The sequence below is a fragment of the Fopius arisanus genome, unplaced genomic scaffold, assembly GCF_000806365.1.
Source record: "Fopius arisanus strain USDA-PBARC FA_bdor unplaced genomic scaffold, ASM80636v1 scaffold00020, whole genome shotgun sequence".
In the NCBI taxonomy this organism is placed as follows: Eukaryota; Metazoa; Arthropoda; class Insecta; order Hymenoptera; family Braconidae; genus Fopius; species Fopius arisanus.
The window spans coordinates 295016-322715 of NW_011887759.1; the positions used below are offsets into that span (position 1 = coordinate 295016).

Genomic DNA, 27700 nt, shown 5'->3' on the forward strand with positions numbered 1-27700 from the left:
TAAATTATTCATCTTTTTTCCACAGTTGTTGAACGAAGATTGACTCCCCCAGACGGCGGGAAATTCAAGTGTATTGTACGATTCCAGTAGCATTGTACATTAATTGTAAGAAAATTCGTTTAATTCCCATTAATTAGCATTATAAAAGACTTCTGAGGATGTTCCATTGAAAGGGCTAAATAGGATAACGAATAATTAATTTGGCTGTTGCAAAAGTAAATAAATTGTTAAATGAATCACTTGAAATTTTTTTGGGGGCAGTGGCACCCCTGAATGTTGGACAAATGGCGACGACAAGGTGCAACACTGGCACACAACAGCGGTCACTCCATTTCCGTTATCTTTAGACGCACAAGAAGGGCAGACGGGCCGGAATAATAAGCCATTATTTAATAAACCTAAAACAATACTAATTAAAACCCACAAGAATTCAACGAAAATGACCAGCAGCATTAACCCAGAAGCAACATTTATTTACACCTAAAAGCCGATAAGCGCAAAGTGCCAAGAATAATTCCAAAAAACAGGAACAAGACGAGTAAAAAAAAAACGCTAATACTACTTACGGTGGGAAAAAAAAAACGCAAAGGAACGGGGAAGAATCGAGAGATCGAATGTGTGTGGAATTGAAAACGAGAGGGGGAACAAGCCATTTCCCCAACGTGTGATTTTTTGTTACAAGTTTATCGAGGAGAATCAAGTATTTCCAAGTGTTTACATTGTTATTTATTTAAAAAAGAAAATACCGAATGATTGTTGAGTACGGGGTATCAGTGAATGCGGTGTTTATTAATTATTATTTATTGAAGCATCAACAATTTATCAATTAAGACAATTCATCGAGTGAAATTGAGTGAGAAAAGCCATAAGCAGTCGAAAAAATCGTAATCGATCGGATTTTTCGCCACTCTCTCGTGTTTGTGGACTCGTAGCCTCGGGGCTCCTCTACACCAGTTTTTTTTCTTTTCTTTTTTTTTTTTTTTCTTCAAGCCCCAGTGTGTTTTAACGGTGTACAAGTGTGTGTGTTATGTCAACGTAACCTGCGGCAGCACTGCCGCCTCTTTAGTAATTAACCAAACAAAATGGACACCAAGATAACGATTAAACGAATGCCCGTGAGATTGTTTTAAATGGAATACCCGGGAGAATGGATTGACGATAAATAACGTAAGTTGTGAGCAATACTCATGTCATATCAACGATTATTGTATTTTGTCTCGATGCTGGATTTGCAAAATTATTGTGATGATTGCCGTGCTCTTGCTGGTTTTTTTAGTCGGTTTCTTTGAGCTCCTTTTTTTTCGTTTTCCACCGTGAGGTTTTTATTTTCTTTATTAAAATTGTGGCACCTACATGTGCCCCTTATTCTTATTCGCCAGGTGTTGGGTTACAACTGCATGGAAAAAAAAAGGGAAATGGAGAGGTTCACTACAGCCGGACGCCACACATTTTTGTACTCATGCACAGAGAAAAAAGTCGACGGTTTGACTATTACTTGAGGAGTTTATGATTCGGTTTATTACTTTCTGGTGAGGGGACTAATGAACAGAGTGAGGGGTTCAACCTGTTTTTTGGCCAATGCCAGGATTTTTTTTATCTTTCGTTATGTTAGGATGTGCAGGATTATTTTTGGTTTACATTGGTTTAAGGCGAATTGTTGAATTACTCTGTCTCTGTTGCTCGTCGTGACCGCAATATCGGTTGATTGTTGGGTTTTTTTTATCGACTCTTTACGTTATTAACGGTACTTTGTATCGTTAATCGTTGGGGATTCTTCATTATGATTGGAGATTAGTTTTAATGTCAGTTCGCGGTGATTCTACTGTGTGAAATTGTTTCTTTTCTATAATTTTTTTTGCTGTCGCACTGGAATGCAGTCAATGATTCTTGTGATTTTTTTTTTACATTTCAATTCGACATTGCTGGTTTATTCGGAATTGAGTTATTGTTGTATTCCTCATTGCACATTGTGAGTGTGTCTATTATATTCTGCGCTGTCAGTTTGAATGCCTCCGAATTACATAAACCGCTCGAAAAATTCATCTCGATGGATGGAATAATTTCTAAATTATCATCTACACAGTTAATTGAACAATAAACGATTGATTGCATCACCATCTGAGAGCAGGATCATCGTGAATCTAGAGCGTGCAAAATAAGACAATTCGTATTAGTTTTCTTGGAATTCTCAATGAGCAAAAGACAACTCGATGAATATTTTGCGTGTGAAACAACTCAAAGACGTGAGCCAGATAAAAATCCACTAATCGTATCAATAAATAATAGCGAATGATAAGGAATGGATAAATCTAGAACTGGAGTACATTTTTCGATGTTTTTGAATTTTCGAGGGGAAATCAGTTGATCAGCTCGTGATTTTGGTGTGGAATTTTTATTGGAAATAGTTGTTGTTTGATTTTTCCGGTGTCGTCTTTGTACTTGGAGTATTTTACGAGAGGTATTCGAGACACTCGTGTGTAAAGAAAGGAATAGAGAGGGAGGGATGAAATGGGGGAAAAAGAATTGAGAGAGATGAGAGAGAGTGAGACATGGGGCAACGGGAGAATCACAGGACGCTATTGGTTAATCAAGTATCCTGCGGCTCAATGCTGCTTTATAAGGTAAAATCTGATTGGTTCTCTTTCTCGTGTAATTCGGGCCCCGCCTTGCTACCGCCAATTGCTCGATTCGTCTTCCACTCGGTGCTACTCCAAATAACTTTTATTACTTATCCCGAAAAAGAGAAAATTCTACAGTGTTTTATTTTCGTTTCGATTGTCCGGGAGATTCATTTCTTCACTCCAATCTCCATCAATCCTATCCTCACAGGTCCGGATCCTTTCAATGACTCTTCAATGACTCTTTCAATTTTCGCAAATATCTCAGGAAGACTGGACTTCGATGCTTTCCTCTACAGAATTTTACTGAAATATGATTCCGGTGGATTATCACTCACTCGCAGGATTTTTAAATAATTAAATTTCCTAGCATAAAAAAAACCGTCGAAATCCTCAGCTATTCACGGCCAATATCGAAATCTCACACTAACGAAAAAGATAATTTCTGTCAAAAAAAACTCCATAACCATCCCTCCCCCCTTTTTCTCAACCAAATTCGCTGAATACTAGTAAATTCAATCAAGACATAATTTGGCTTGTGCAATAAAACAAAAACCGAGAATGAAAATAAGAATGTCAAAGAAACAAATTCTTCCATCATTACTCCATATCAAAACTTAATCTATATAAAAAAAAAATTCATGCAAACCCTCGGGACGATCGTCGAACCCATAAAAAAATTATCAACAATGTAATTACATTATCCTCAACTGACATCGCGACATCACTGGCATGCAAATATCCCCGGAAAAAACAATTCTAACGTCACGCATGACTCACTCTAATTACCACGTCACTATCATTCGGCGAATCGGAGTAATTTTTTAAGTTTAAAAAAAAGCACAACCCACTGTAAAATAGTACTTACCCTCCGTCGGCACCGAGTCTTTCCCCCCCCCGGCAGATGTCCGCACGTGTTTCCACCTCCGAATTGCCAAACAATTTCTGGGAAAATCCCCGAGAAAAGCCATCTCCAAATATTTTTTTCATTTTCCACTCTCCATCAAAATCATCTCTATAATCCACATAGAATAGGAAAGCATCCCGTCCACCCCCTGGGAAAATCGATATCCATCGGTGATTGATGTTGCTCCAGGATAATCAAAACCCTCACCCCACTCCATTCGCTCTCCCCTTCCCAATTTTCTTTTCCATTCGTAACGAGATAAATTTCACATTCAACAAAAGAAATGATTGGACTCCTATGTCTGGTGCAATGTTGAATAAGAAACAGGAGGACATGAGGAAGTATTGGCGAGTGGATGAGGAGGGAATTGTAGTTTCTCCGTTCTTCATGGGTGATCCAGGAGTCGGTGAGGATTCATTCCTGTGGAAAACCCCAACACAATGGCGACACAATCGTGTGCGGAAAGACCGTGCCATTGCTTTTCCGCCCTCTCTTATTAATTTTCCTCTTCTTTCTTTTTTTTTTCTTCAATTTTATTTCGTTATCCGGAGACCGTCGGCACGGAATAATCGTCTTCACATTCTGCTCGTCTCCATTCCGGTTCCTCTTTTTCAAAGAAGGTGGAGAAAAATATAAGTAAGAGAAAAGGGGAGAGGAGTAAAAAAAAGGGATAAATGAGGGGTGCGCGGTGGCCCCCGTGTGGCACGCTCCTGCGCACATATTTATATATCTCCATTATATATATCATTACGTATATACCGAATATATTCAACCGCACGAGGCTCACTTTTTGGCGAAAATTCGTGTGCTGGCGGCCGGCGTACACCACTCCCCCCCACCCTGGGGTGTCGTCCCCTGGCCCCTGTCTTCTGTCCTCTTTCCCCCTTTCCCCCCTTTTCCCCCTTTCCCATTTCACAGATGAGATTCCCAAGAAAAAAAAACGAGATACACGTATTGGGGAATATAAAAATTTTGATGGTGATGGTGTCGATGGCCGTGGGGGTAGAGAGACGAAAAACCAAAAGGAGAGGACAGCTTCTGACTGCGAGAGGGTGGGTGGAAGAAAAAGGACAGAGGGATATCCCCCCTCGGTGCGCCCTCACGGTGGGGGAGCGGTATTGGGAAGAAGATGGAAGAGGAAAGAGGAAATGACCGAGACGGGATAGTGAGAGAGATAAATGGGATGAGGCAAGGAGAGAGGGTGGATACTCACACCTCTTTTGCGCGGAGGGGGTGGGGATTTGAAAAAGGGTGAGGGGAATTGGAGAATGGGTGAAGGAGTGAGAGGATGGGGATGGCAGTCAGGGAGACGACGAGGACGAGGACGAGGACGACGACGACGACGTCGTCGTTTGGTTTGAAGGAAAATAGTGTGAAGGCTTGTGTGTGCGCGCGTTGCCCAGCGCCGCCGTAAGAGGGTGGCTCATTCTCCTCGGAGAATGTGTCTCACTTGCACTGGTTTTTCGAAGGCATGTCTGTCTCATTTGCCCGGGCAGTGGTGCTTCAGCAGTTACCAGTTTAAAGCCATTTCACCGAGGCCTGTAGTGTAACAGTAATGCTAAGTTGGAGTTTGAGGGACACGATAGCCGCCGCGTCGTCTCTCGGTAAAACCCCAGTCAACCCTGCGGATTCTACCGTTGTCGGATATTTTTGTTTAATGTGAGGGAGTTAAGGGGGTATCCCCAGTCGGATTCGATAAAATTTTCAGTCGTTGGGGGTTAAGGGGAGGCTATTCCAAATGAAGGATTGGGGAATTGGGAGTGTTATGTGTGTGAGGGAAGAGTGACGCTAACACCCGGATTGGGGGATACATAACCGGAAAATATCGAGCGTCGAGACACAGTTGATTTGTTGATTTTTATCGAGTGTTTGGTGAACAGCTTGCCCAAGAGGTTTTCTTCGGGTAACCATCAGCGAATGGAGGTGACAGATATTTTTTGTCTTGGTTTTACCCTTGCTCGGGAACCTTTTTTTTTTCAGGGGCAATGGCGTATGCCGGGGGTATGTGTGTGTTTGGGGGTTTTTTAAATGTGTCGCGATGTGAAACGATGCCACGAGGATATGCCGTGGCGTCGAGGATTCTCGATGTCGGCGGAATGCGTCCGTAAGGGAATTTTTCGTGTGTGAATGACATTGGCCATTCGCGTTATTCTGTGATTGTTTTTACCGGGGTTAATGTGTGGTTTTATAACGAGCTTTTGGACGTTTGTGGATAATGTGAGGCTTTCACTGTGAGAGAACGACTTGGCGACGTACAGGTGCGTTCAGATTATTTTATTTATTTCAGTTGCCAAGAGGTCACACTCTTTTACTCCATTTCTGTTGTTGTTCACTCCGAGTGTTGAAAAGCGTTGGAAGTGTAGCGGATTTTTTTTAAGTGGAATGATATTCGTGGGAAAGTTTAGGTGAAAAATTAAATATCGCCGATTGATTTCGAGATGTTCGGAATTTATTGCTAATTTCTGTCAGTCGCTTTGCTCTTTTCATTGACGTTCTACTTTTCTTTTTTTTCCATGTGAGTACTTTCTTACTGCTGTGTTGTTAATGAAACCCCTTTGGCGTTTTTTTTTTTACTGTCGGCGACCTGAATTTTTCAACTCGGGATTTGGAGACGATTGATTTTCGACGGTTGAAGAGAATCCGGTGGAGGGAGGACGTCCGGAGTTTTACTGGTTTTTTCTTGGGGAATTTGTTGTTTAATTTTTGCCGAGTGAGTTGGGTAATTTGTTGGGGGGAAATTGAACGGTTGTGTCAGCAGTTTTATTCAATGTTTTGCGGTTGTTTCGTGCATGCGGAAGGTTTTTCTCGTAATACGTAAGAAAAATTGTTGGGACGATGGAGGGAAATGGTACATTCTTGAGGGGAAAGGTTATGGCGATTATGATAATATTTGAAACCATAAGCGTATAGCTTTTCCCCTTTGGCGTGCATCAGAGTCAACGGTTTTTTCTCAGGGAGGAGTTGAAACTCCGGAATATTTTCGTAATAGTCATTTATTTAATTGTATCGCTAACCAAGATTACGTACTCGAGTTTCTTTACTACTTGAGAATAATGATCTCATGGAAATTCATCGCGGATCAGAGTTTTTCGAGCATATCAAGCTATTAATAATGATGATAAATCATTGTCATGGTGAAAATGATCTATTGACGTGTAAATATTATTTTCTTTCTAATTCCACATTTGTCGGAGATAATATCGGTAATAATTTCGTATTTTTTTCGTTCACTCACTTCCAAGGAATTTTTCAAAAACTTATCTAATGGCTAAAACGACTCGTTATCCTTCGCATCTTCTCTATTCAATTAATTGAAATTATTTTCTCACGGAAACATTAAATTCCGAAAAGAAGGTGATTCTCGGTGGAATCCCTCCAAGGACTATTGAACTTAATTATTTCCTAGACGTGATTCTCATAATTCATGGCTAATCAATAATTTTTGTTCCTTTACGTAAAATATAGATTGAAAACTTTTACAGATCGGAAAACTTGAGATGAATTAAAAACTATTTTTCATGATAAAAATAGGAAAATTGCTTGGCAGAATTGAATATCGAATTCCACTTGGGAATCAATTTTTGCTCAAGTATGATAAAAGTGGAATATTGTGGAGGGAATCTTGTGTATGTAATTAACTCATGGATTACAGTCCCAATGGTTGTAAATTTCGTTTCCTGGAAAAATGAGGAAGGATTTAGTCACTTACATATTTAACTTTTGTTTTAGCCGGTGAATAATTATCGGCCGTAATACCTCAAAGCCTTCAAAATAATCGAACATTTATCGATGTTTTTTGTTCTATTGAATGACACATTCATGTTCGAACCCGTGTGGTGATTGAATTGATTAACGCATTCTTTATGAAAAGGAATAAAAGCTATTGATTTTTTTGAACGTCGCACAAGGTGACATCAGCTGAATAACAGTCTAGAGTAGTTTTGCAATTATTGAATCATTACGAAATCTGAATTGTTCGGTCATTCGTACTTGACTATTATTTCAAGCTCATTGAAGACTGGATGATTAGCCCACGTAACGCGAGTCAATATTGCAAATTCAGATTTCATTGCAAAACTTATGTCAATTGTTGGCATTCAGGAAAATTTGACGGAAAATCTCAACGTGTACTTCGAAAAAAAAATTCCATCCAAAAGAAAAGGAAAAAGAACAGGGAATAAAATTTTCCAGCTAGTAGAAGTGTTTCTTGTAATTAGCCCCGATAATTAACGTTTATTATTGCTTATATATGACAAACATTTTTCTGAGCGAATGAACTGCTCGTCGTAACTGACGGGTGAATTTTGTCTCATTGGAAAATTCTCTTCTTCTGATAATTGCCTAGTCGCTTTTTAAATATTTCTAGTTAACTGGAATTTTTGATAATGATCTTGATTATTTTTACAATAAATCGGACACTCACTGAGTACCACTTGATATTTTAAATGAACTACAATATTTTTAAACTTGCATTGCAAACAAATGTCTCAGGTTTTGCAGAAAAATTTTCTAGTCCGCACAACTTGACACCTTTATTCATTTTTTTTTATTCACCTTTATTCAATAATTTTTAAGATCTTGAGATATTATGACTGATAATTTTATTTCCAATCCTGATGTCGCCTGTAAATGAAAAGTCCAAGATTTTATGGGTCAATGATTTTATTTTCAACTAACAAGTGAAATTTCAATGGACGTGGCATTTTATTAAGCATCTGAATCTAATGTGATTCCTCCATCTCCATTAGATTAAATATTCCTTACAGGTCAAACGATATGATTCAATTCCTCTTCGCAATCAGCTTGACATTCATATTAGTATTCTGTGCGACTACAGAACTTCTCAAAAACTTTTCTTCTAACGACACATCCGAAGTTAAAAAATCGCATGAATAATCTTCCATTCTATCTAAAAAGAAAAAAATATTAATCAAAATGTAAGTCGATTTAGTTGATAGGAAAGTTTTCGGAGAATCTCTCCGATATCAAGAGAGATATAGAAATCTCTATATTTATACTCTGTTGCACTTTACCAGTTGGTTTCTGAATTATTCTGTGGAAATTCCTGAGTCGAATAATACTTCTTTCTTCTGAAGACTAACCGGTAATTTTTACTATTCGCTCTAAAAAATGTAGGAGAATTCTACACTCTCTCTTGTTAAAAAATTCAGAAAACATATTTTCAAGTTGTTTTTCCTCTTATTATTCTCCCTCTTCGCGTCATCTAACTGCATTATATGTATACTGGCTTGTCTAAAGGATGGAATGCCTCGAGAATGGCAGCTAGAGCCAGAGATCCAATTGTCATAATTTGGTTTTGAAATGTTCTCTCTTGCCAAACCAGTGGAATGCTCTGAAATTTGTTTTATTCTCCCTGTTCCAGAATATTCACCCCAAAAATCAATGATGGGTACGCCAGTGACAATACAAAGAATCGTGAAATATCCTCTTGAGCCTGAGATGGAGGCGAAGAGTCGTGAAGCGTAATAGAGACATGGACTCGTACGATCTATTTGGAGAAGATGTCAGTGGCTCGATGCTCGATGCGCTACCTGATCTTGGGGGAAATGATCATTTTGATCCGTCAGGTGCTACAAATACTGGTGTAGCTAGAGATGGGGCTAATGCAGGGCCCAACGGAGGTGGGAGTTACATTAATCCGCCCTACAGTATTTCACAAGAATCTCCATTACAAAAATTAACATCATTCGGTGGTGGTGATCAATTTGGCAGTGGTAATCAATTGCAAAGTCCAGGTGGACAAAGAGCCACCATGTTTAATCAAAATTTGGGTAATTTTGATGGTAGTGCCCCACAGAGGGCTATGGTACCAGGATCATTTGCTAATCAAGTGAGAGGTATGGGCCCACAGCACAGAGGCCCACATCCCCCAAATCCAAATCAGTATCCTGGTTACTCAGACAATATGTATTCAATGGAGCAACAGCATCCAATGGCACGTGGTAATATTAATATGGATCCAACAATGCAGGGTTGGCCAAGTGCTGGTGGTACTTATTCACAGATACAGAGGCATTACAATCAAATGGCCCCACAGCCAACGGCCTACAGGCAACACATGCCTCAGTATTCACATCAGCAGGATCAAGCCAATATCAATCAAAAATTACAACAACAACAGCAGCAGCAGCAGCAGCAGCAGCAACAGCAACAACAACAACAACAACAGCAACAACATTTCAATGCCCAGCAAGGAATGCTCAGTAGTATGGGTGTACCACATCAGGCTATGCAGCCAGGTGCATCAGCTGGTGTCTATCAACATATGGTAGGACAACAGCAGCATTATCAGCAGAGTAATCCTGCTCTATACCAAGCAGCGAGTGGCTACACAGGGTTTACCATTCACCAGCAACAGGCCCAACAGCAGGCCCAACAGCAGGCTCAGCAGGCTCAACAACAACCACAACGAATGCCACATCATCATCCGTCCCATGCGACACATCAAACTCATCCGTCGCATCCACAGTATCCACAACATCCTCAACAACATCCTGTCAGCCAGCCCAGTATGGACCCACAGTATCCTCATCACACTGCCCCAATGTTTAATCAGCCCCAGCATCCACATCCAGGTGGACATCCAGGGCCTCAACATCCTCCTCAGCATCCACCCCAACATCCACCTCAACTGCCCCCTCAACTTCCTCCTCAACTTCCCCCTCAGCATCCAGGACAGCAGCATCCAGGTCCCCAGCATCCTGGTCCACAGCATGCCGGCCAAGCTGGACAATTTGGACCAACGAAACTCGCAACAAGTCCTCAATACAGAGCAGCATTTCCCCAATTATCACCCCAGATGTCACCAAGACCACAAATGTCACCAAGACCGCCAGCTGTACAACAGCAAATGTCTCCACGTCCAATAATGTCCCCGGCAAAGCCAACGACATTATCACCCCATCCACACGTACAAATGCCACATCAGCAATCAGGCGCCCCAAATGCTGTGTCAGTCTCTCCATGCCCACCATCAATGCCAATGCCAACGTCAACTCAACAAACAACTCTTCAGGCGTTGGAACAAATGGTGATACCAGGTGTACCAAATTCAAATGTACCAGGAGGTGATTATACTCAATTTCAATCGCGACCACCAATGCCACATCCATCGAGTATAATGCCGCAATCGAACGCACAAAATTCAATGCCACCAGTGACTGGTCCTCGTATGCCAATGCCCTCCCAGTGGCCACATCCACAGCAATCCCAACCACCGCCACCATCACTCCCACAGCAGGCACCGCAACAACCACCATCTCAGCAGCAACAGCCACCACAGCAATCAGTACCACCATCCCAGCCGCAGCCGCCGCCGCCGCCTCAGCAGCAGCAACCGCAGCAGCAGCAGCAGCAACAACAACAACCACAACACCAGCCACAGCAGCAACCACCACCACAACAACAACAACAGCAGCCGCCGCAGCAGCAGCAGCAACCGCCGCAGCAGCAGACACCACCTCAGTCCCATCAGCCACCCCAGCCCCAGCCTCAAATAAGGCCGACCATGGGGATAAATGACAGGAGCATGATGGAACAACAGCCACCAACCTCAGAGTCAATATTCCCAGTGAATGGCAATGACAATATTCACAGTGTTGTGGAAACAACGACACATGACGATAATCCACCAAGTATAACTCAATCTCAATCTCCTGACACTGTTGAACCAGTTAAGCAGTCGAGTACAGAGCTCTTGAGCCAGGATCCAGTGTTGAGCAATTCACAGTTAAATCTCCCAATTGAGCAAACCCAAACAATGAAACCGTCAATTGAACCAGTACAATCATTACCAGCATCGAGTACCAGTGGCAACGTTGAATGCAGTACGCCCTCGCCCTTGATGCAATCACAAGTGGAGGTAGCACCAGCCGTCTCCACAGACAACGAAGTATCAGACATAAAAGTCAACGAACAATCCCCTGAGATTAACACATCCCAGCACTCAATGAGCTCGAGTATGCAATTCCATGATAATCAGGGCCACATGAGTCAACAGGTGGCACCAGTTAGTCAATCTCAGATAAATCAATCACAGACGTTGAGTCAGTCCCAGGACCAGTCGCAGATTCAGGGACAACAGCCACCGGTGCAAATGCCTCAAACGCCACCGATGAGCCAACCTCAGGCCCAGATACCGCAGCAGCCGCAGCAGATTTCACAACCTCCAGTGAGTCAATCACCCCAGCAGTCTGTACAGCAGGCTGTGCCACCAATGGGACAGGCTCAGCCACAGCCGCAGATGACTTCACAGTCACAACCCCAAACGCAATCACCCCTCATGCCAGCTCAGCCACAACAGCCTCATCTGAACCAAGTCAACATGATTCCCACAAGCAATTCGATTATGCCTCAGATCCCACCGATTTCTACTCAAATAACTCAACCCAACTCCGTTGTTCCACCTCACATACCATCTCAACAGATATCTGGGGGGCCTCTTCCCCCTCACCAAACAGCTGTTTCAATCCCAAATAACCAGCCTCCACCACCTCACACGATGCAACCGTGTGGTTTCGGAGAGTACACGAACATGCAGAAGCCTAATATGTACCAGAGTGACATGATCGTTGGCTCTGGGCAGCAGTATCATCCTGGGGGTGAAATTATTCCTGGTGCCATACCCAACATGTATGGCATGTCGACAACACCTGGTGGTACTTTCAACAATGCCCATGCTCCAGTGACACATCATCAGGAGCGAGCAGCTCTGCAGCAGCAACTGCAAGAGCTCTTCTGCATGCCTCCAGCTCAGGAGAATCAGGAGAAAATTGTTGCCCTCCAGGAGAAACTCCAGGCACTTCAACAACACGAGACAAACGACCAATGCAGTGGTGGCCCTGGTTGTATTCTGGCAACACCGATGTTCCAGTCAACAGTTGTTGATAGCCCCCAGGTGTCCAGTACAACTGGCAGGGGTAGGAGTAAAGGTGCACCACGAACGAAAAAAAATCGCAAGAAGGCCGATAAGGAGGCAGCAGCACCCATCACCAGTCAACCTGTTCCAGCACCTGAGCAACCGGTCTCTGAGAATCTAGTCACTCCTGGGGACAGCAGTATCGCTGACAGTGTTGCTGATTCAGAGGACAATAAACCCTCGTCTGGGGATCACGAGGAGGAGTGGAATAAAACGAGAAAATCCAGGGTGCCGAGGAAACCGAGAAAGCCCAAGGAGCCAAAGGAACCTAAAGAAATAAAGATCAAGAAGGAGAAGGTACCCAAGGAGTCCAAGTCTCCCAAGGGAAGAAAAAAGAAGGATAAAGAGGGTCGTGAGAGCTCGAAACGCGGGAGAAAGAAGATTATAGTTTCGGATTCAGCTGATGAGGAGGTTGGGGATGAACATGAAGATGTGTCCGAGTCATCAGCTGTGCAGGACGCTGATGTCAAGTCAAGTGAACCTCCCATACAAGATGATCAGGAATTGGTAGATTCTTCGACGACTGAACCGATACAAACGGAGGGTAAGGAAGAGGGTGATGACAAGGGGGATAATGAGGAGGCAGTCGAGGAGGACGAGAAGAAGGAAGAAGTGAGGGAAGCTGCTGCCGTGGAAACTGCGACCCCGGCTAAGAAAAAATCATCGAGAAAACGTTCAGTGGGGGGTAAGGGGACGTCAACGAGAACACCGAGGGCTTCGAAGAAACGGAAGAGCAGGATAGCTCCTGATTCTGATGGAGAGGAACTTGCTACCACTCCACCACCATCACCGGAGGCTGACGATACAAATAAACGGAGATCGTCGCGTAATACTCACAGGAAAAAGTACGTGGATGACGTGATGCTAAGATTCTCTGATGAAGAGATGCCAGCACCCGATGCTAAGAAGTCTGATGGCTCCACTGCTAAACCAACGTCCACCAAACGTGAAAATGAGGGAGGTGACGTGGGGCCAAATAAACCAAACTTCGTGTACATAAATACTACTGATGAAGACTCGATGGTTGTGCAGCACATTCTCTGCATGAGAATGGGTAAACGTGAGATAAAACCAACGCCAGTGGCTGAAGTTAAGCCTGAGGAGGGTGACAAGGAGAAGACTGAGGAGGACAAAAAGGAGGAACAAACTGAAAATGCTGAGGCTGAAAAGAAATCTGAGGAACCAGACAAGGAGGAGCATGCAGATGAAAAACCAGAGGAGGAGAAGGAAGCGAAAGCAGAGACCGACCAAATCGAGAATAAGAAAGACGAGGAAGAGAATAAGCCTCAAGAGACTGGCGAGCTTGAAGTGAAGGATGAGAAGCCTAAAGAAGAGGAGAAAACGGAGGAGACAGAGCCTCAGGAGCCCGAGAGCACAGCCACTGAGCCCTCTGAAGCCACAGAGGTAAAACCTCAAATTGTAGAGGTCGAGGAGTACCTAGTGAAATACAGAAACTTTTCATATCTTCACTGCGAGTGGCGAACCGAGGAGGAGCTCTACAAAGGGGACAAACGAATTCAGGCGAAGCTCAAGAGATTTAAGCAGAAGCTCCAGCAGAGCACAAACATCTTCGAGAACACTGAGGACGATCCATTCAATCCTGATTTTGTTGAAGTCGACAGAGTCCTGGATGAAGCCACTCACACTGATCCCACAACTGGAGAAACCGTCAGGCATTATCTAGTGAAATGGCGGTCATTGCAGTACGAGGACTCCACTTGGGAACTCGAGGAGGACGTCGATTCCGAGAAGATTGCTCAGTTTAGGAAATTCAATAAGGTACCATCCAAGGACCAATGGAAGCCGAAGAAGAAACCCACTGCCTCTCAGTGGCAGAAGCTCGATGAGTCACCGGTTTATAAATCTGGTAATAGTTTGAGACCTTATCAACTCGAGGGACTCAACTGGCTGCTCTTCTCCTGGTACAATGGCCACAACTGCATTCTTGCGGATGAGATGGGTCTTGGGAAGACTATCCAGTCATTGACCTTCGTTGATGCTGTCTACAAGTATGGAATTCGTGGGCCTTTCTTGATTATTGCCCCCCTGTCAACTATTCCTAATTGGCAGAGGGAGTTCGAGGGGTGGACCGAGATGAACGTTGTGGTTTACCATGGCTCGGCAGCGAGCAGAACGATGCTGCAAGAGTACGAAGTCTACTACAAGAATGACAAAGGCAATCAGATCAAGGACCTGATCAAGTTCAATGTTCTCATAACGACATTTGAGATTATCATCACTGACTTTAACGAGCTGAAGGGCTACAATTGGCGTCTATGTGTAATCGATGAAGCTCACAGGTTGAAAAATAGAAATTGCAAGTTGTTGGAGGGGCTCAGACAGCTCAATCTAGAGCATCGTGTGCTTCTCTCTGGCACTCCCCTCCAGAATAACGTCAACGAATTGTTTTCACTTCTCAATTTCCTCGAGCCCAATCAATTCGCGAGTAATGAGGCTTTCCTCAAGGAATTTGGCAACCTAAGTAGCGAGGGAGAGGTTAATAAGCTTCAATTACTCCTCAAGCCCATGATGCTCAGGAGATTAAAGGAAGACGTGGAGAAGTCACTCGCTCCCAAGGAAGAGACTGTCGTCGAGGTTGAGCTGACGAATATCCAGAAGAAGTATTATCGAGGAATTCTCGAGAGGAACTTCTCGTTCCTCGCTAAGGGCACCACCTCTGCCAATATTCCCAATCTGATGAACACGATGATGGAGCTGAGGAAGTGCTGCATCCATCCGTTCCTCCTGAATGGTGCTGAGGATCAGATCCAGCTGGATTATAAAACTGGAGAAAAAGAGGACTCTGACGCTTACTACCACGCCTTGGTGAATAGCTCTGGAAAAATGGTACTTGTTGACAAGTTGCTACCGAAACTGAAAGCTGGTGGACACCGAGTGTTGGTATTCAGTCAGATGGTTAAGTGTCTCGATCTTCTCGAGGACTATTTGGTATACAAGAAGTATCCTTATGAGAGGATCGATGGACGAATTAGAGGTAATCTGAGACAGGCTGCTATCGATCGTTACAGCAAACCTGATTCAGACAGATTTGTGTTCTTACTCTGCACCAAAGCCGGGGGCCTTGGAATCAATTTAACAGCTGCTGATACTGTTATCATTTATGATAGTGACTGGAATCCACAGAATGACCTGCAGGCACAGGCCAGGTGCCACAGAATTGGACAGCAGAAGATGGTCAAGGTTTATCGTCTGCTGTGTCGTAATACTTATGAAAGAGAAATGTTTGATAAGGCCTCTATGAAGCTTGGACTTGATAAAGCCATTCTACAGTCTATGAATACTGCCCAGGGATCTGGGGGTAAGGATCCCGGCAATAAACAGCTGACGAAGAAAGAGATTGAGGATTTACTCAAAAAGGGAGCCTATGGGGCTATAATGGATGATGATACGGCTGGGGATAAGTTCTGTGAGGAGGACATCGATCAGATTCTCGAGAGGCGGACCCAGGTCATTACTATTGAGGCGGAGAAGGGATCCACTTTCTCGAAGGCTAGCTTTGCCTGTGCCTCCAATCGATCGGATATCAATATCGATGATCCCGATTTTTGGAACAAGTGGGCGAAGAAGGCAGAAATTGATACAACTGAGAAAAAGGAGGAGGAGGATTTAGTTATTTCTGAACCCAGGAGGAGGACTCAGATCAAACGATATGGGCATGATGAGTCGGTCGTTGATATGTCGGAGCTCGATAGTTCCGATGACAGTGATGATGACGGTGGATTGACAGGTAGAGGTATGTTTTTATGTGCATGCAGCACGAACCATTATCATTATCACGTCATGGTTATCGTATTGGTTTTAGATTTTGAGGGGACCGTTGGGGATAATTGCTGATGGTCGGGGAATTTTGGGGGGTTGCACATTTAAAAAATTCAGTACCAAAAAAAAGTCACTTTTCAACTCCAAACATCCTAGTTCCCTCGGGTGAAAAAAAAACAATTTCTCATTTTCGATCTTTTTTTTTTGTTTTTACGTATTTTAGTATCATTCACGAGGCGAATAGAGAATGTTAGCACTCATATCATCAGCAATTTGCCCCACGCGAATTCCATAAAATTTGTAAATTCTCTACCTCACAGTTAGTCTTCGTTGGGAATTAACGTAATCATTCTCACACTCATTTTCACAAATCAGCTTTGAGTGTTTCCCACCCCTTGGAAAAAAATTATAGGAATCTGTAGGTAGAAATGGGTTCTCAAATATATCTGACAATGAGTTTGGTGCTTTCCAGGGAAGAAAAGACGAGACAAATTCGGAAAGAAGAAGAAATACTGTGACGAGTATGTGCCAAGGGAGGGGGAGGTTGTGTATGGAAGTTGGGCGAGGAGTGAATGCTTCAAAGTTGAGCGAGGATTACTGACCTTTGGCTGGGGTCGTTGGGAGGAGATACTCCAGCACAGCCAGCTTCGACGTGGATGGCGTGAAATTGATATCGAGGATTGTGCTCGTGTCATTCTGCTGTACTGTCTGCGTTATTACCGGGGTGACGAAAAAATTCGTAGCTTTATATGGGATTTGATAACACCTCTGGAGAATGGAGAGAAGATCAAAACCATTACGATTAATCAAGCCAATAGAAATAGCAGGAATAAAAAGAAGAATAGCAGAGTCAGGGAGGGGGCCAGGGAGACCAGGGGATCCGCTATTAATGGAGGCCCCAGTGATCCCAATCATTGGAGTCATGCAGAAAAGTATGATGGGGACATTTTCCTCGAAAGCACCTACAGAAAACACCTCAGCAGACATGCAACCAAGTAAGTAAAGTTGTTTCCTTTCTGAAATTTCAAATGCCCAAACGATTTTCTAATTTTATTGATTCGCCTTCTACACCAATCAAGATATATTCTTTGCAAGAAAAGAAAATGAAATTAAGATGAACACAAAAAAATTAATGCTGCCATACTAACACGCCAAAAATTGCCATTAAAAATCAACCTGCCAACCAGCCCTGCTGTTGCGTACAATTTATTTAAGAGCCCCTTCTTCTGAAATTAATAAAATTGATTATAATTCCATAGCATCACAATTCTCTCTTCGAGAGTACCACATTCATAATCACATCCTTCCCCTCATTCTTTCCCCTCCTCTTTGTGAATTCCTCTTTAATCCCTTTAATGACATCTTCTGAACGCCACCATAAATTATAAATGATCTTTAATGACTCTTCTTTATATCCATAGGGTACTTTTACGAGTCCGCATGCTGTACTACATCAAGCACGAGATAATTGGAGACCTGGTGCAACACATCTCCGACGGTGTACACGTCAGGTCAGTAAATACATTTGTGACAAAGCAAAAGAAAAAAAAGGCTTTCTCTTTTAAATTTTATCAATTTATCCTTAAATTCTCTCATCATTACATTGTGCACTTACATATGTGCTTAAACAGTGCTTAATAGTTGCATGTGCAGTGTATTTGTTTATCATTGGGTCCTATAATGATCTCGAGGAATGCAAAATCCATTTTTCGTTTTTATCTCTCTGAATTTCAATAGTCAAGTGGTACGTCGATTCATTCAATTATCAATAATTATTTTTTTAAAACAATGATTATCTTTATGATCTGTTATAAAATCAGTCTCGAAAGGAGTCGATGACCCATGAAGGAAATAAAAAAAAAACAGAGCTTCAAGCTCATTCCACGGGAATTTTCGTTGAAACGACGAGCTCACGTTCACTGGACGAGCGTAGATGCATTTACTTTGGGGAAAATTGAAAAGTGCAAAAGAAGTCCTCGGAAAAATTTAATTTTCTCTATCCAATCAAGCCAACAAAAATTATTAACAAAAAAGTAAACCCTGCAATGAGTGAAAATGATGAGACACGTTAGACCACTTGATTATTGATTTAGTTAGATATTGTCTTCATGAATGGATAGACTGGGGGGTCGGTTTCACTTTGTTACTAATCAACTACTCCCCAAGAAATCATTGCAAACTCCTTGGTACTCTATCTTATTGTACGCACTGTTGACTATGCCAAAAATATTATAATTCACTCCGCCTCATCCGAGACGAGACAGCAGTTGTGTGCAGCGCTTTGAAGATGGTAAGGTAAATTCTTTGAGAAGCAGTGCACTGTATAAAGAGGGCAATGGTGTTTATTATTTTTTTTTTTATTTTCTGGAAATCAAAATTTCAAAATTATTTGTTACTTTATATGAAATTTAAAGAAAATGCGAAAGAAGATTTGACGATCTCGGTTGTCACTGGCCAGTGCTCGAGGTTTTTTACATTTTCATTAATTTTTATTGTCAATTGCAAGCCATTGGGAATATTCGACAAGACGGCAGTCAAATTTATCGATTACTCGATCACTTAGTCGGCCGGAATTCCATGGACAATTTACCTTTTTGGCAGATAATTTAGAGCACGTTTAAATTTTCCTCTTATCGTGGCACTCTAATTGTTTGATGCATAGGTTTTTTTTTATGTAGAAAGAAGAAGATAACACGGATTTACAGTCAGAGTTGGGGATGAACTAGTGGTTCTATCAAGCTGCATGCTGACTTATTTCGATAGTGAAGGGGTAAAACGTGAAAATGTAATAGAACATAAATTCATCACGATTTACCAATTCACGAGGGATTGTATTTTATCTACTCGGGAGCTAGTACTCTATTGAAAATTCTCATTAGAATCCTGTCCTCTATCTCGTTAATTAGCCATAGCAATGATTTAACGATTCATCGAAAATAAAGTATCAATCGAAAGAAATCTGGAGAGCAGTGATTGTGAAAAAAAAAAGAAATTGGTTGAGAGAGCAAACTGAAATCGTCAAGTCTTGATCAAAATTTTGGCCTTTTTTTTAAATTAAACCAAAAGAAATCGAAGAGACTCGTTGAGTGAGAAAGAAAAAAAAAATTGGCTGTTGAAAAATTGGCAAAATTTGTAAATGAAACCGCCCTACAGTGCGTTGCGGATAGATCCTCCTCAGTTACCGGAACGACCAACGAAATGGTGGGACGCTATGGCTGACAAGTCACTAATTGTTGGCTGCTACAAACATGGATACGAGAATTACGAGCAGATGAGGGCCGATCCCACGCTTTCTTTCATTTCAAGCTGCCCTCTCCCTTCCCAGACACAGACCAACCAAACAGAACAACCAAAGTGAGTACAATTAACTCAGTAATTCCTTTTTTACCCCCATTTTTTAAAATAAAATTATATTGTATTACTAGCCCACTATCCTCGGATGCCTTACTGCCTCCTACAAATTTAACACATAATTGCACGCTTAAATACATTCGCTTTACGTTTATGTTATGCCAGATGAAAAAACGATGAGAATTTTATGGAAAACGTTGAGACACTAGTGTCTCTTGGTGTATTGAATATAAACAAATTTTACATGATTTTTTTCATAGAAGGAAGCCAAGTCTCCACGAGAATACAATTGCACGGTAGAATTTTCTCTTGATGAATGATTTCCATTTTTCTACCGTATCTTGGCCAATTCTCGTTCTTCATCTTCATCTGCGGACTAGTCATTTTGTAGTGAAGTGGTGGGGACATATTCGACGTTTATCGACGGCCAAAGGACAAAATAAATAATTGACAATTCACTTTGGGTTCTCCAGTTTAAGCCAATTGTTGGTGAAACGGAATTATTCCTTTCAATTCAAATTCAATCTTCCGATCACGCATTTATTTCACTCCTCTTTGATCTCGAGGAAATTGAAGAATTTTTTTTTTGTGGAGAATTTTATTATTTGGACTACAAAAAATGCACTCTTTATATCTGTCCCGAAATAATCCTCAGTAAAGACGTTAATTAATTATAATTCCCAGATTAAGAGAGAATTGATGGAAAACTCTTCGTAGAAAAATTGATGGACTACGGAAACGTTTGATTATTTTTTAGGGAATTTTAAAGCTTTCGAATTTATTCAAAATTCATTGAATTTTAATCTCAACCAGAACTTTTCTGAATTGGTGAACTAAGATGAGTTTTCTTCTTCTGTTAAATCATTTTCTCACAACATAGTCAACGATTTGACAAAAAATCATTTTCCGAAAAAATGCACTTATCTTCATTTACCAATTGCCATAGAAATAATCCCGACGATATTCACAAATACTCTGAATTGCCACTTCTCTACAGAATTCAACGAATCAATATTTCGTGGAGGTGTTGAACAAATCGAGTGAACTCAATTGAAAAAATTTTCATTTAAAATCCGGTGAATGACGATGGATATTTTTGTTTTTTTTTGTAATTCAGGGAGGACAGTATCGAGCAAGACATCGAAGATGGCGAGGCTTCGACCGCCCAGAAGGATGGCAAGGATAGCGAAAAATTCGGCAGAGAAACTCCAGCTAATTCACCAGCCATATCCAGCAAAGCAGATACACCAGTGCCAGAGGCCGGCGGCAGTCATGATGGGGCGGAGGTACTCCTCGACGACGACAAAACGTGGCCATCAGTTGTCGACCTCAACACCCGGTTACGAAGAGTCATCTCTTCTTATCAAAGGAGTGTTGGTAAGAAGGAGGACATCAACAAGGGCCTGAAGGGGGCTAAGCCACCGATGGAAATGGAAATGACTAACCAGGCTGGAACGAACACTGGAGAACCTCCACTCAATATGCAGGGATGGGATCTTCAACAGCTTGCTATGTATCTTTTGGTAAGTCATTATTATAGTTATCTACTTATGAAACCTTTTTCCAGCCAGCTAATTCCAGGTATATTGAAGTATTTTGACAATTATTTCTTTCTTAAGATTGAAGTGTCTCCATGAATGACGAATTTTTCCGTAGTAAAAAAATATTCCTGTCTTTTTTCTCATAGAATTACTTATTAAGACTTTTGAGAGGAAAATTCGAATATAGTAGTATGAATACATAATTATTTCTACCTACTCTACCCTTCCATCCTTTCTATTCATTAGAACCCAACGAGAAGTAAGAACTTGATGAGAGAAATTACACAATATTTCACTTTGTGCTCATTAAGATTTAGAAGCACTCCAGAAATTTCAGGAGGTATTACATCTTTTTATGCTCTTTGCAACTTGTTAATACTAAGGGAGTATGCGATTTGGCATTGGAGAAAGTAATTAAAATTAATACCTTCCGATAAAAAGTAAATCAATTTTTCAGCGTGTAATTTTTTTTTCGTGAAGCTGTCCTTGAATGCTTCATAACAAGGCATATTTTTCCAGAAAATGGAGAGGCGAGAAAAAATGGAGCAAATGGTGAAAGAGCGCGAGCGCACACGCATTGAGGAGCAAAAAGCCAAATGGAGCCGCAGGGAAGAGAGCGAATTTCTCCGAGTGGTTTCCACCTACGGTGTTAATTATGACCGTAAAAAAGCTCAGTATGACTGGACAAAATTCAAGAGCCTAGCGAGATTCGACAAGAAGTCTGATGCCGATCTGACAGACTACTACATGTCCTTCCGTGCAATGTGCAAGAAGGCATGTAACTCCAAAGGTGCCGAGGAGGAAGGTGTGTTCCGTAAGTGCTTCGTTTTTTTTTATTTACCCCGTTTTATTTTTATTTGCGTTAATCAATAATAACCGAGGTTTCGCATCAAATTGCACAGCCATTGCATTTATACTACTGAATAAATAATGGACGAGAGTCACCGAGAAAACTATTTTTGCTGTGACTGAATTTTTGATCCTGTACGTTCAACTTCTCGACAGAAATCTTACAAAATATCTCTGACCCGCAATTTCATGCAAAATCTCTTCAAGTGACTCGAAAAATTCCAATAATTGATTTCAATTTCAGACATTCCTATCGATCAGCTGAGCCCGGGAAGAGCGAGGCAAATTCTCGATCGCGTAGATCTCTTAAGTAAAATTCGTGAAGAGATTCTCTCTCACCCACATCTGGAAGAGAGATTATCCCTATGCCAGCCCTCAGGAGACACTCCAGACTGGTGGGTGCCAGGGAGACATGATAAGGAGTTGCTCCTAGGTGCAGCCAAACACGGCTTGGGTCGTACAGACATAACAATTCTCAATGACCCCGACTTTTCGTTCCATAAAATTCTCGGCAAGAGTATTTTCGGTGGAATTCCACCAGCGAAAGCAGCAGTACCTTTCGATAAATCTGACAAGGCGATTAAAATCGAAAACAGGGATGACATCCTCAAATTCGATAAGGACGAGATCTTGGTTAAACTTGAGAAGGGCGAGGGAACCCTGAAAATCGAAAAAGTAGGTTTCAAAAGAGACAGTTCACTTCCTCCTCCTGACAAGAAGCTAGACGTGCCAGAGAAAGGTCGAGTTGAGTTGACAATTGTCAAGACCGAGGGTAAATCTGATGAGAAGACGCCTAAGAGCTGGTTAACCATCACAGCTCTCTCGTCAAAATCTCCTGAACTCGATAAAACCTCAGAAGTCTCTGCAGACGCCGATAAACCGTCTGAAGAGACTCCTGAAGGCGAGAAAACTCAAGAAAAACCAGTAGTTGAGACTGAAGCAGATGAGAAGGAACCTGAATCCAAAATAACTGAAGTCGAGGCGGAAACACCGGCAGAAAATACAGAAAAACTTGAAGAAAAAATTGCAGCGACAGAAAAGGAACAGTTAGAAACCCCTGAAAAGGACAAGGATGAGGAAATTGAAGAGAAATCAAAAGATAAAGATGCAGAATTGCATCATGAAGAAGAAAAAGCTCCAAAAACTGACGAAGAATCTTCAAAAGAGACTTCTCAACCCTCAGAGGAGTTAAAACCCCCTGAAGAAACTTCTCCAGATATCAACCCCTGTAAAGAAGATGATAAAATTCCTAAAGAGGTTGAAAAATCTGAAGTTTCTCCAGAGGGGATGGAAGTTGAGTCCTCAGAGGTAACAGTTGAGCCGTCCAAATCACAAGAAGCTGCAGAAAAATCGCCAGAGGCCGCTAAATCCTCAGAAGACTCCACAATGGATGTCCAGGAGTCCGACGATGCCTCAAAGGCTCCAGAAAAACCAAAAGACACTCAGTCAGAAGCAACCGACTCGGCTCTACTCGACACCAAACCAGTATCGTTAGTAGAGGAGAAATCAACAGAGGTTGATGAAAAAACGCTAGAACCGTCCTCGGAGAAACCAGAAAAGACCCCGGAGGTGGCCGCAGCCCCTGAAGACAAGCCCGAAAAATCTCCTTCAGTGAAGGAACAAGTCCAAGAGATTCCTGAAGAAAAAACCGAGAAGGAAGCCTCGAAAACCTCAAAAATCGAGGATAAGGGGAGTATTCAGGCGGCAGAACTCAAGGCCATGTTCCCAGACCTGGAGGTGATCCAACCACTGTCCAGATTAACCCAGATTGATACATTCGTCCTTCGAGACAAGTCTGACTATCCCGAGCCTCCGATTCCTCCTCTGCTCCCCCACAACTTCCCTTCGTCAGTGAAATGGCCGAAGGAACATGCAGTTGAGGCCAGATTGATGCACATTGTCCATGCGATTGAGCACAAGGAGTGGCCAGTGGCTATGAATTTCACAGCTGGTGACGAAGTCGAGATTCTTTCCGCTGATAAGGACAATTCCGAGGTAATTACAATCACCACTGATCACGGAGTATCGAGGGCACTAGCAGCAACCACCAACAATCTCTCGTCTAAAAAACGAAAGAGACACATTGCGATTGACGTTGAGACTGAGAGAGCAAAGCTCCATGCATTATTGAACAGCAGTCATATGACATCACAGCCTCCTCAGGCTCTTAGTAAGCCCTCGGTGCTTTCAGGCTCGTGGGATTTAACTGAAGAGTCTCAGTCCGAGGACTCGAGGAGATCAACTCCCCAGCCTCCACCAGCTCATCAGCAAACGAGAAATTCAGCATTCGATCTGAAGTACACAGTCCCTGGGAAGACAACGATTATCCCAGGTACGTCGAGCACACTCACCCCCATCGATCTCTCTGCTGGATACATGAAGACATCGTCCAACGAGGTCAGTAAAGACATTATGAACGAAGTTCAGGACTTCTCGATGCCCAGCAAGAACAAGCAGCCCAGCAGCAACAAGGGAAAATTAGACAGTATGTTGGATAAATTAATGAAAAGAAAGAATGTACCAGTGGATGAACCAGTAATTGGTAAAGAGAAGAAACGAAGAAAGCTCGATGAGATCGTACTGGGTCTGAGTGCAGCAAAAGAACAGCAAGGCACTCACTTCCCCGAGCACAACAAGAAGAGTACAATCACCCCTAATGTGACAGTGACCCCCACATCAGCTCCAATTGGGCTTCCAACCCCTCCAGCGCCTGCCCAGAAACCGTTCTCTATAACCGTAACATCTATTCCATCATCCAGAGCTTCAAGCTCCAGCCATCAGCCACCACCATCTCTCCATTCTCACAAGGATAGTTTCTCAGCCCTGCTGGCACAAGCAGAGCAGCAAAATCGTGACCTCAAGAAACAGCAACAGCTGCACGCCGCCCACTCGAGTCAATCAAATCAACAGCTTCAACAGCAGTTGCAGCAACAACAGGCTTTCAACTCTGGCCACATGTCCTCTAGCAGTCATCGCAAGAGCTACGAGGCGATGATAGCTGATATAAATAAAGTAGCTGAATACTCATCGAAAATAGGTTCATACTCTCACGAGGCTAAAGTTAACAAGTGGCTGGCAGAGCAAACAGCAATGTCCGATCAATTATCAGCTGAATATCTCAATGCACCGAGAAGACGTCGTCCACGTGTCGATCCATCACTGCTTGACTGGAAGAAGCTTACTGGTGAAGAGAACGTTGCTGTGATTAACAGAATAACTGGTAAGAAAGTAACTGGCAGTAAAGCACCACAATTGAAACGTCTTGGCCAGTGGTTAATGGAGAATCCCATGTTCGATGTAGATCCTAAGTGGGCTGAATTGGTGAAGGAACGTGGAAACTTGCCTCACGATTTGCAGAAGAGATTGCCAGGACAAGAGAGAAGCAGTAATAAAGGTAAAACACCAGGTAGACCACCAATGATGCCAAGCCCAACGAGTCAACAGCAAACCAGTCAGAATTTAGCTGCAACATCAATGGCATCACAGCTCAATTTCCCAGGTCTGGGTAATCTTAATAATTCATTATTATCAGGCTTATCGTTGGGTAATTTTGATCCAAAGAACAATCCCCTGTTGATGCCATTTGGTGGACTACCTAATTTGGGAGCACTTGGGGGTCTCGGTAATCTCGGTAATCTCAGTAATATGAGTTTAACAAATTCACTTTTCGCCAATCTTGCTGGTCTCGGTCTGCCATCATTGGCAGGCATGGAGGCACTCAGTGCATCAGCAGCTGCTACTAGTTCTGCCGAGACTAATGTTGTTAATTCATCAAGCAAGACGACAACAACGAGCACGAGTAGTTCTAGTAAATCCAGGTCCAAACAGATGGATCCACCAACCTCAAAATCATCAGCACCATCGACCTCGTCGAGTTCTTTACCCACAACCACACCATTCCCATTTTTCTTCCCTAATCCAAGTCTGCTTTATACGCCACTTGGTCTAGGGGGATTGAATCCATTCTCGATGCAACCTGGTGGTGTCTCATCGGCCTACGAGAGTTTGGCTCAGTGTGGCCTATTGAATCCACCGACTTCCACGGCCTCGAGCTCAAGGAAGTCGACCTCCTCCACAAGTAGCAGCTCGAGACGAGAGTCCACTGCTGATATGTTGAAGCGTAAAGAATCTGAGAAGAAATCGGCAAGTGCTGCATCTAGGTATCAGATGGAGTCGTCATTGGCGTTACAGGCTTATACAGACGCCATTCACGCTGAGGAGAGAAGAAGGAGTGAGGTGGAAAAGAAGGAGGCCCTTGAAATCAGTGAAATTGCTGACCTATCAGCCAGGATGGAGCGAAAGAGTAAGGAGCAGGAGATGAAGGAGGCCCTCGAGCAATTGAGCAGAACGAGTGCTGAGTTGTTTACGAGAACCATCGAGGAAACACAGAGGCCCCAGAAACGAAGCAGAACATCAGAGCCTGTTCAGGAAACCCCATTGCCAGCTTCACTCGAGGTGACACTTGAACCTGTGGTGAAGAAGAGTCGTGTGGAGGCTGAACACAAAACACCCTCCATCTCATCCTTCAGTGATATCGCCGAAGAGTCCCCAACGAAAACCACAAAGTCTCACACCCCATCGTCGACTCCAGCATCCACTCCCCAGCCCACACCTGCCTCAACCCCAACCCCAACCCCAACTCCAACAACAACACCAGCACCCAGACTAGCGACACCCCAACCACAGGAGGAGGTCACCTCCAACACATCCCTCAACACCTCCTTAAACACCTCGTCAAATAGTAATAAAGAGTCTGTTGACTCACACTCTGAGGATCCCAAGGAATCTCCATCATCAAACTCGAAATCAGAGAGCACAAAGTCGAGTTTTGAGCATGAGGAGGAGACCAAGGGAAAATCCACTGGAAAAAAGTCGAGGGGAGCTAAACGAGTGACTGTTGAGCCCCCTGTAGAGAGGAAGAACCTCAGATCAAGTGCTGGACGACAGGCCAGAGCTGCTGCTGAGCGGCAAGCCAGGATGGAGGGAGAACTGGCTCAGCAGGCAGCTGAAGAGGCACAAAATAATGAGTGAGGAAGGTCTACACGACGCAAAAGAAATGGGTGATAACAAACTTCCCATTAGAAGTAAGTCATCCAGTCTTTTGGCGTCATCTTATATCAATCGAGGCTTAATGAAATTGAAAAATAAGTGAAAGCGCAGGAACTTTCAGTGACATAGACTACGTGTTCATGTAGTGAGTTTTTAAACAAATTGCAAGTTAATGAGAGTACGCTGAACACATGTAGTTTTGGTGTGGCGAAACAGACAATTATGTGGTGACAGCGAGAGATTCATGGAAACAGATACAACGCAATAGTATTTTGTGGTATAATACATTGTGTGGTAATCCCTAACAATTAGTGATTGAAGTAATTAGGGTTAAAATGAGGATATAATTTTTGTTAAATTTATTATTCTACAATCATTCTTTTTTTTCCTTCTTATCGACTTTTTATTTTTGATCTTATTGGTTTATTGAACCAGGGACTGTTTTATATACTGCTATAAACATGATTATATATTATTATTATTATGCATAATAATATAACCCGTACGATGAAATATTGATTAAAAGATAGTAATAACTTAATTATGATGAGAGTAATTCAATGATTAAGACAATGAAACGAAAACAGATAACTTGTACATATTTGCAGTTAATAATAAAGGAAAACAACAATCTGCCTAGTTATTGTAAACGGTTGAAGAAATTGGA

At 42.5% G+C, this 27700-nt stretch overlaps 1 protein-coding gene across 7 annotated transcripts; it reads left to right on the forward strand.

Moving 5' to 3' along the window:
• Positions 1-126: 126 nt before the first annotated feature.
• kis (kismet) lies at positions 127-27700 on the forward strand. 7 transcript variants are annotated; one of them, XM_011301041.1, is made up of 9 exons: positions 127-1167; positions 8909-16217; positions 16716-17238; positions 17665-17754; positions 19397-19597; positions 20712-21117; positions 21655-21949; positions 22229-25204; positions 25286-27700. In XM_011301041.1, exons 2-9 carry the CDS (start codon positions 9020-9022, stop codon positions 27013-27015), a joined length of 13419 nt encoding a protein of 4472 aa, XP_011299343.1. In that variant the 5' UTR covers positions 127-1167; positions 8909-9019; the 3' UTR covers positions 27016-27700. The 7 variants fall into 7 exon arrangements, with proteins under 7 accessions (XP_011299343.1, XP_011299338.1, XP_011299342.1 ...); XM_011301036.1 differs by having other exon boundaries at positions 22229-27700; XM_011301040.1 differs by having other exon boundaries at positions 21655-21940; positions 22229-27700.

Excerpts from the sequence above, each read along its gene's own strand:
- kis (XM_011301036.1), top strand. The coding sequence starts at position 9,020 with ATGGACTCGTACGATCTATTTGGAGAAGATGTCAGTGGCTCGATGCTC. Across the intron at positions 16,218-16,715 it reads CGGTGGATTGACAGGTAGAG|GGAAGAAAAGACGAGACAAA; the intron begins GTATGTTTTTAT and ends GGTGCTTTCCAG. Across the intron at positions 19,598-20,711 it reads AACCAAACAGAACAACCAAA|GGAGGACAGTATCGAGCAAG; the intron begins GTGAGTACAATT and ends TTTGTAATTCAG.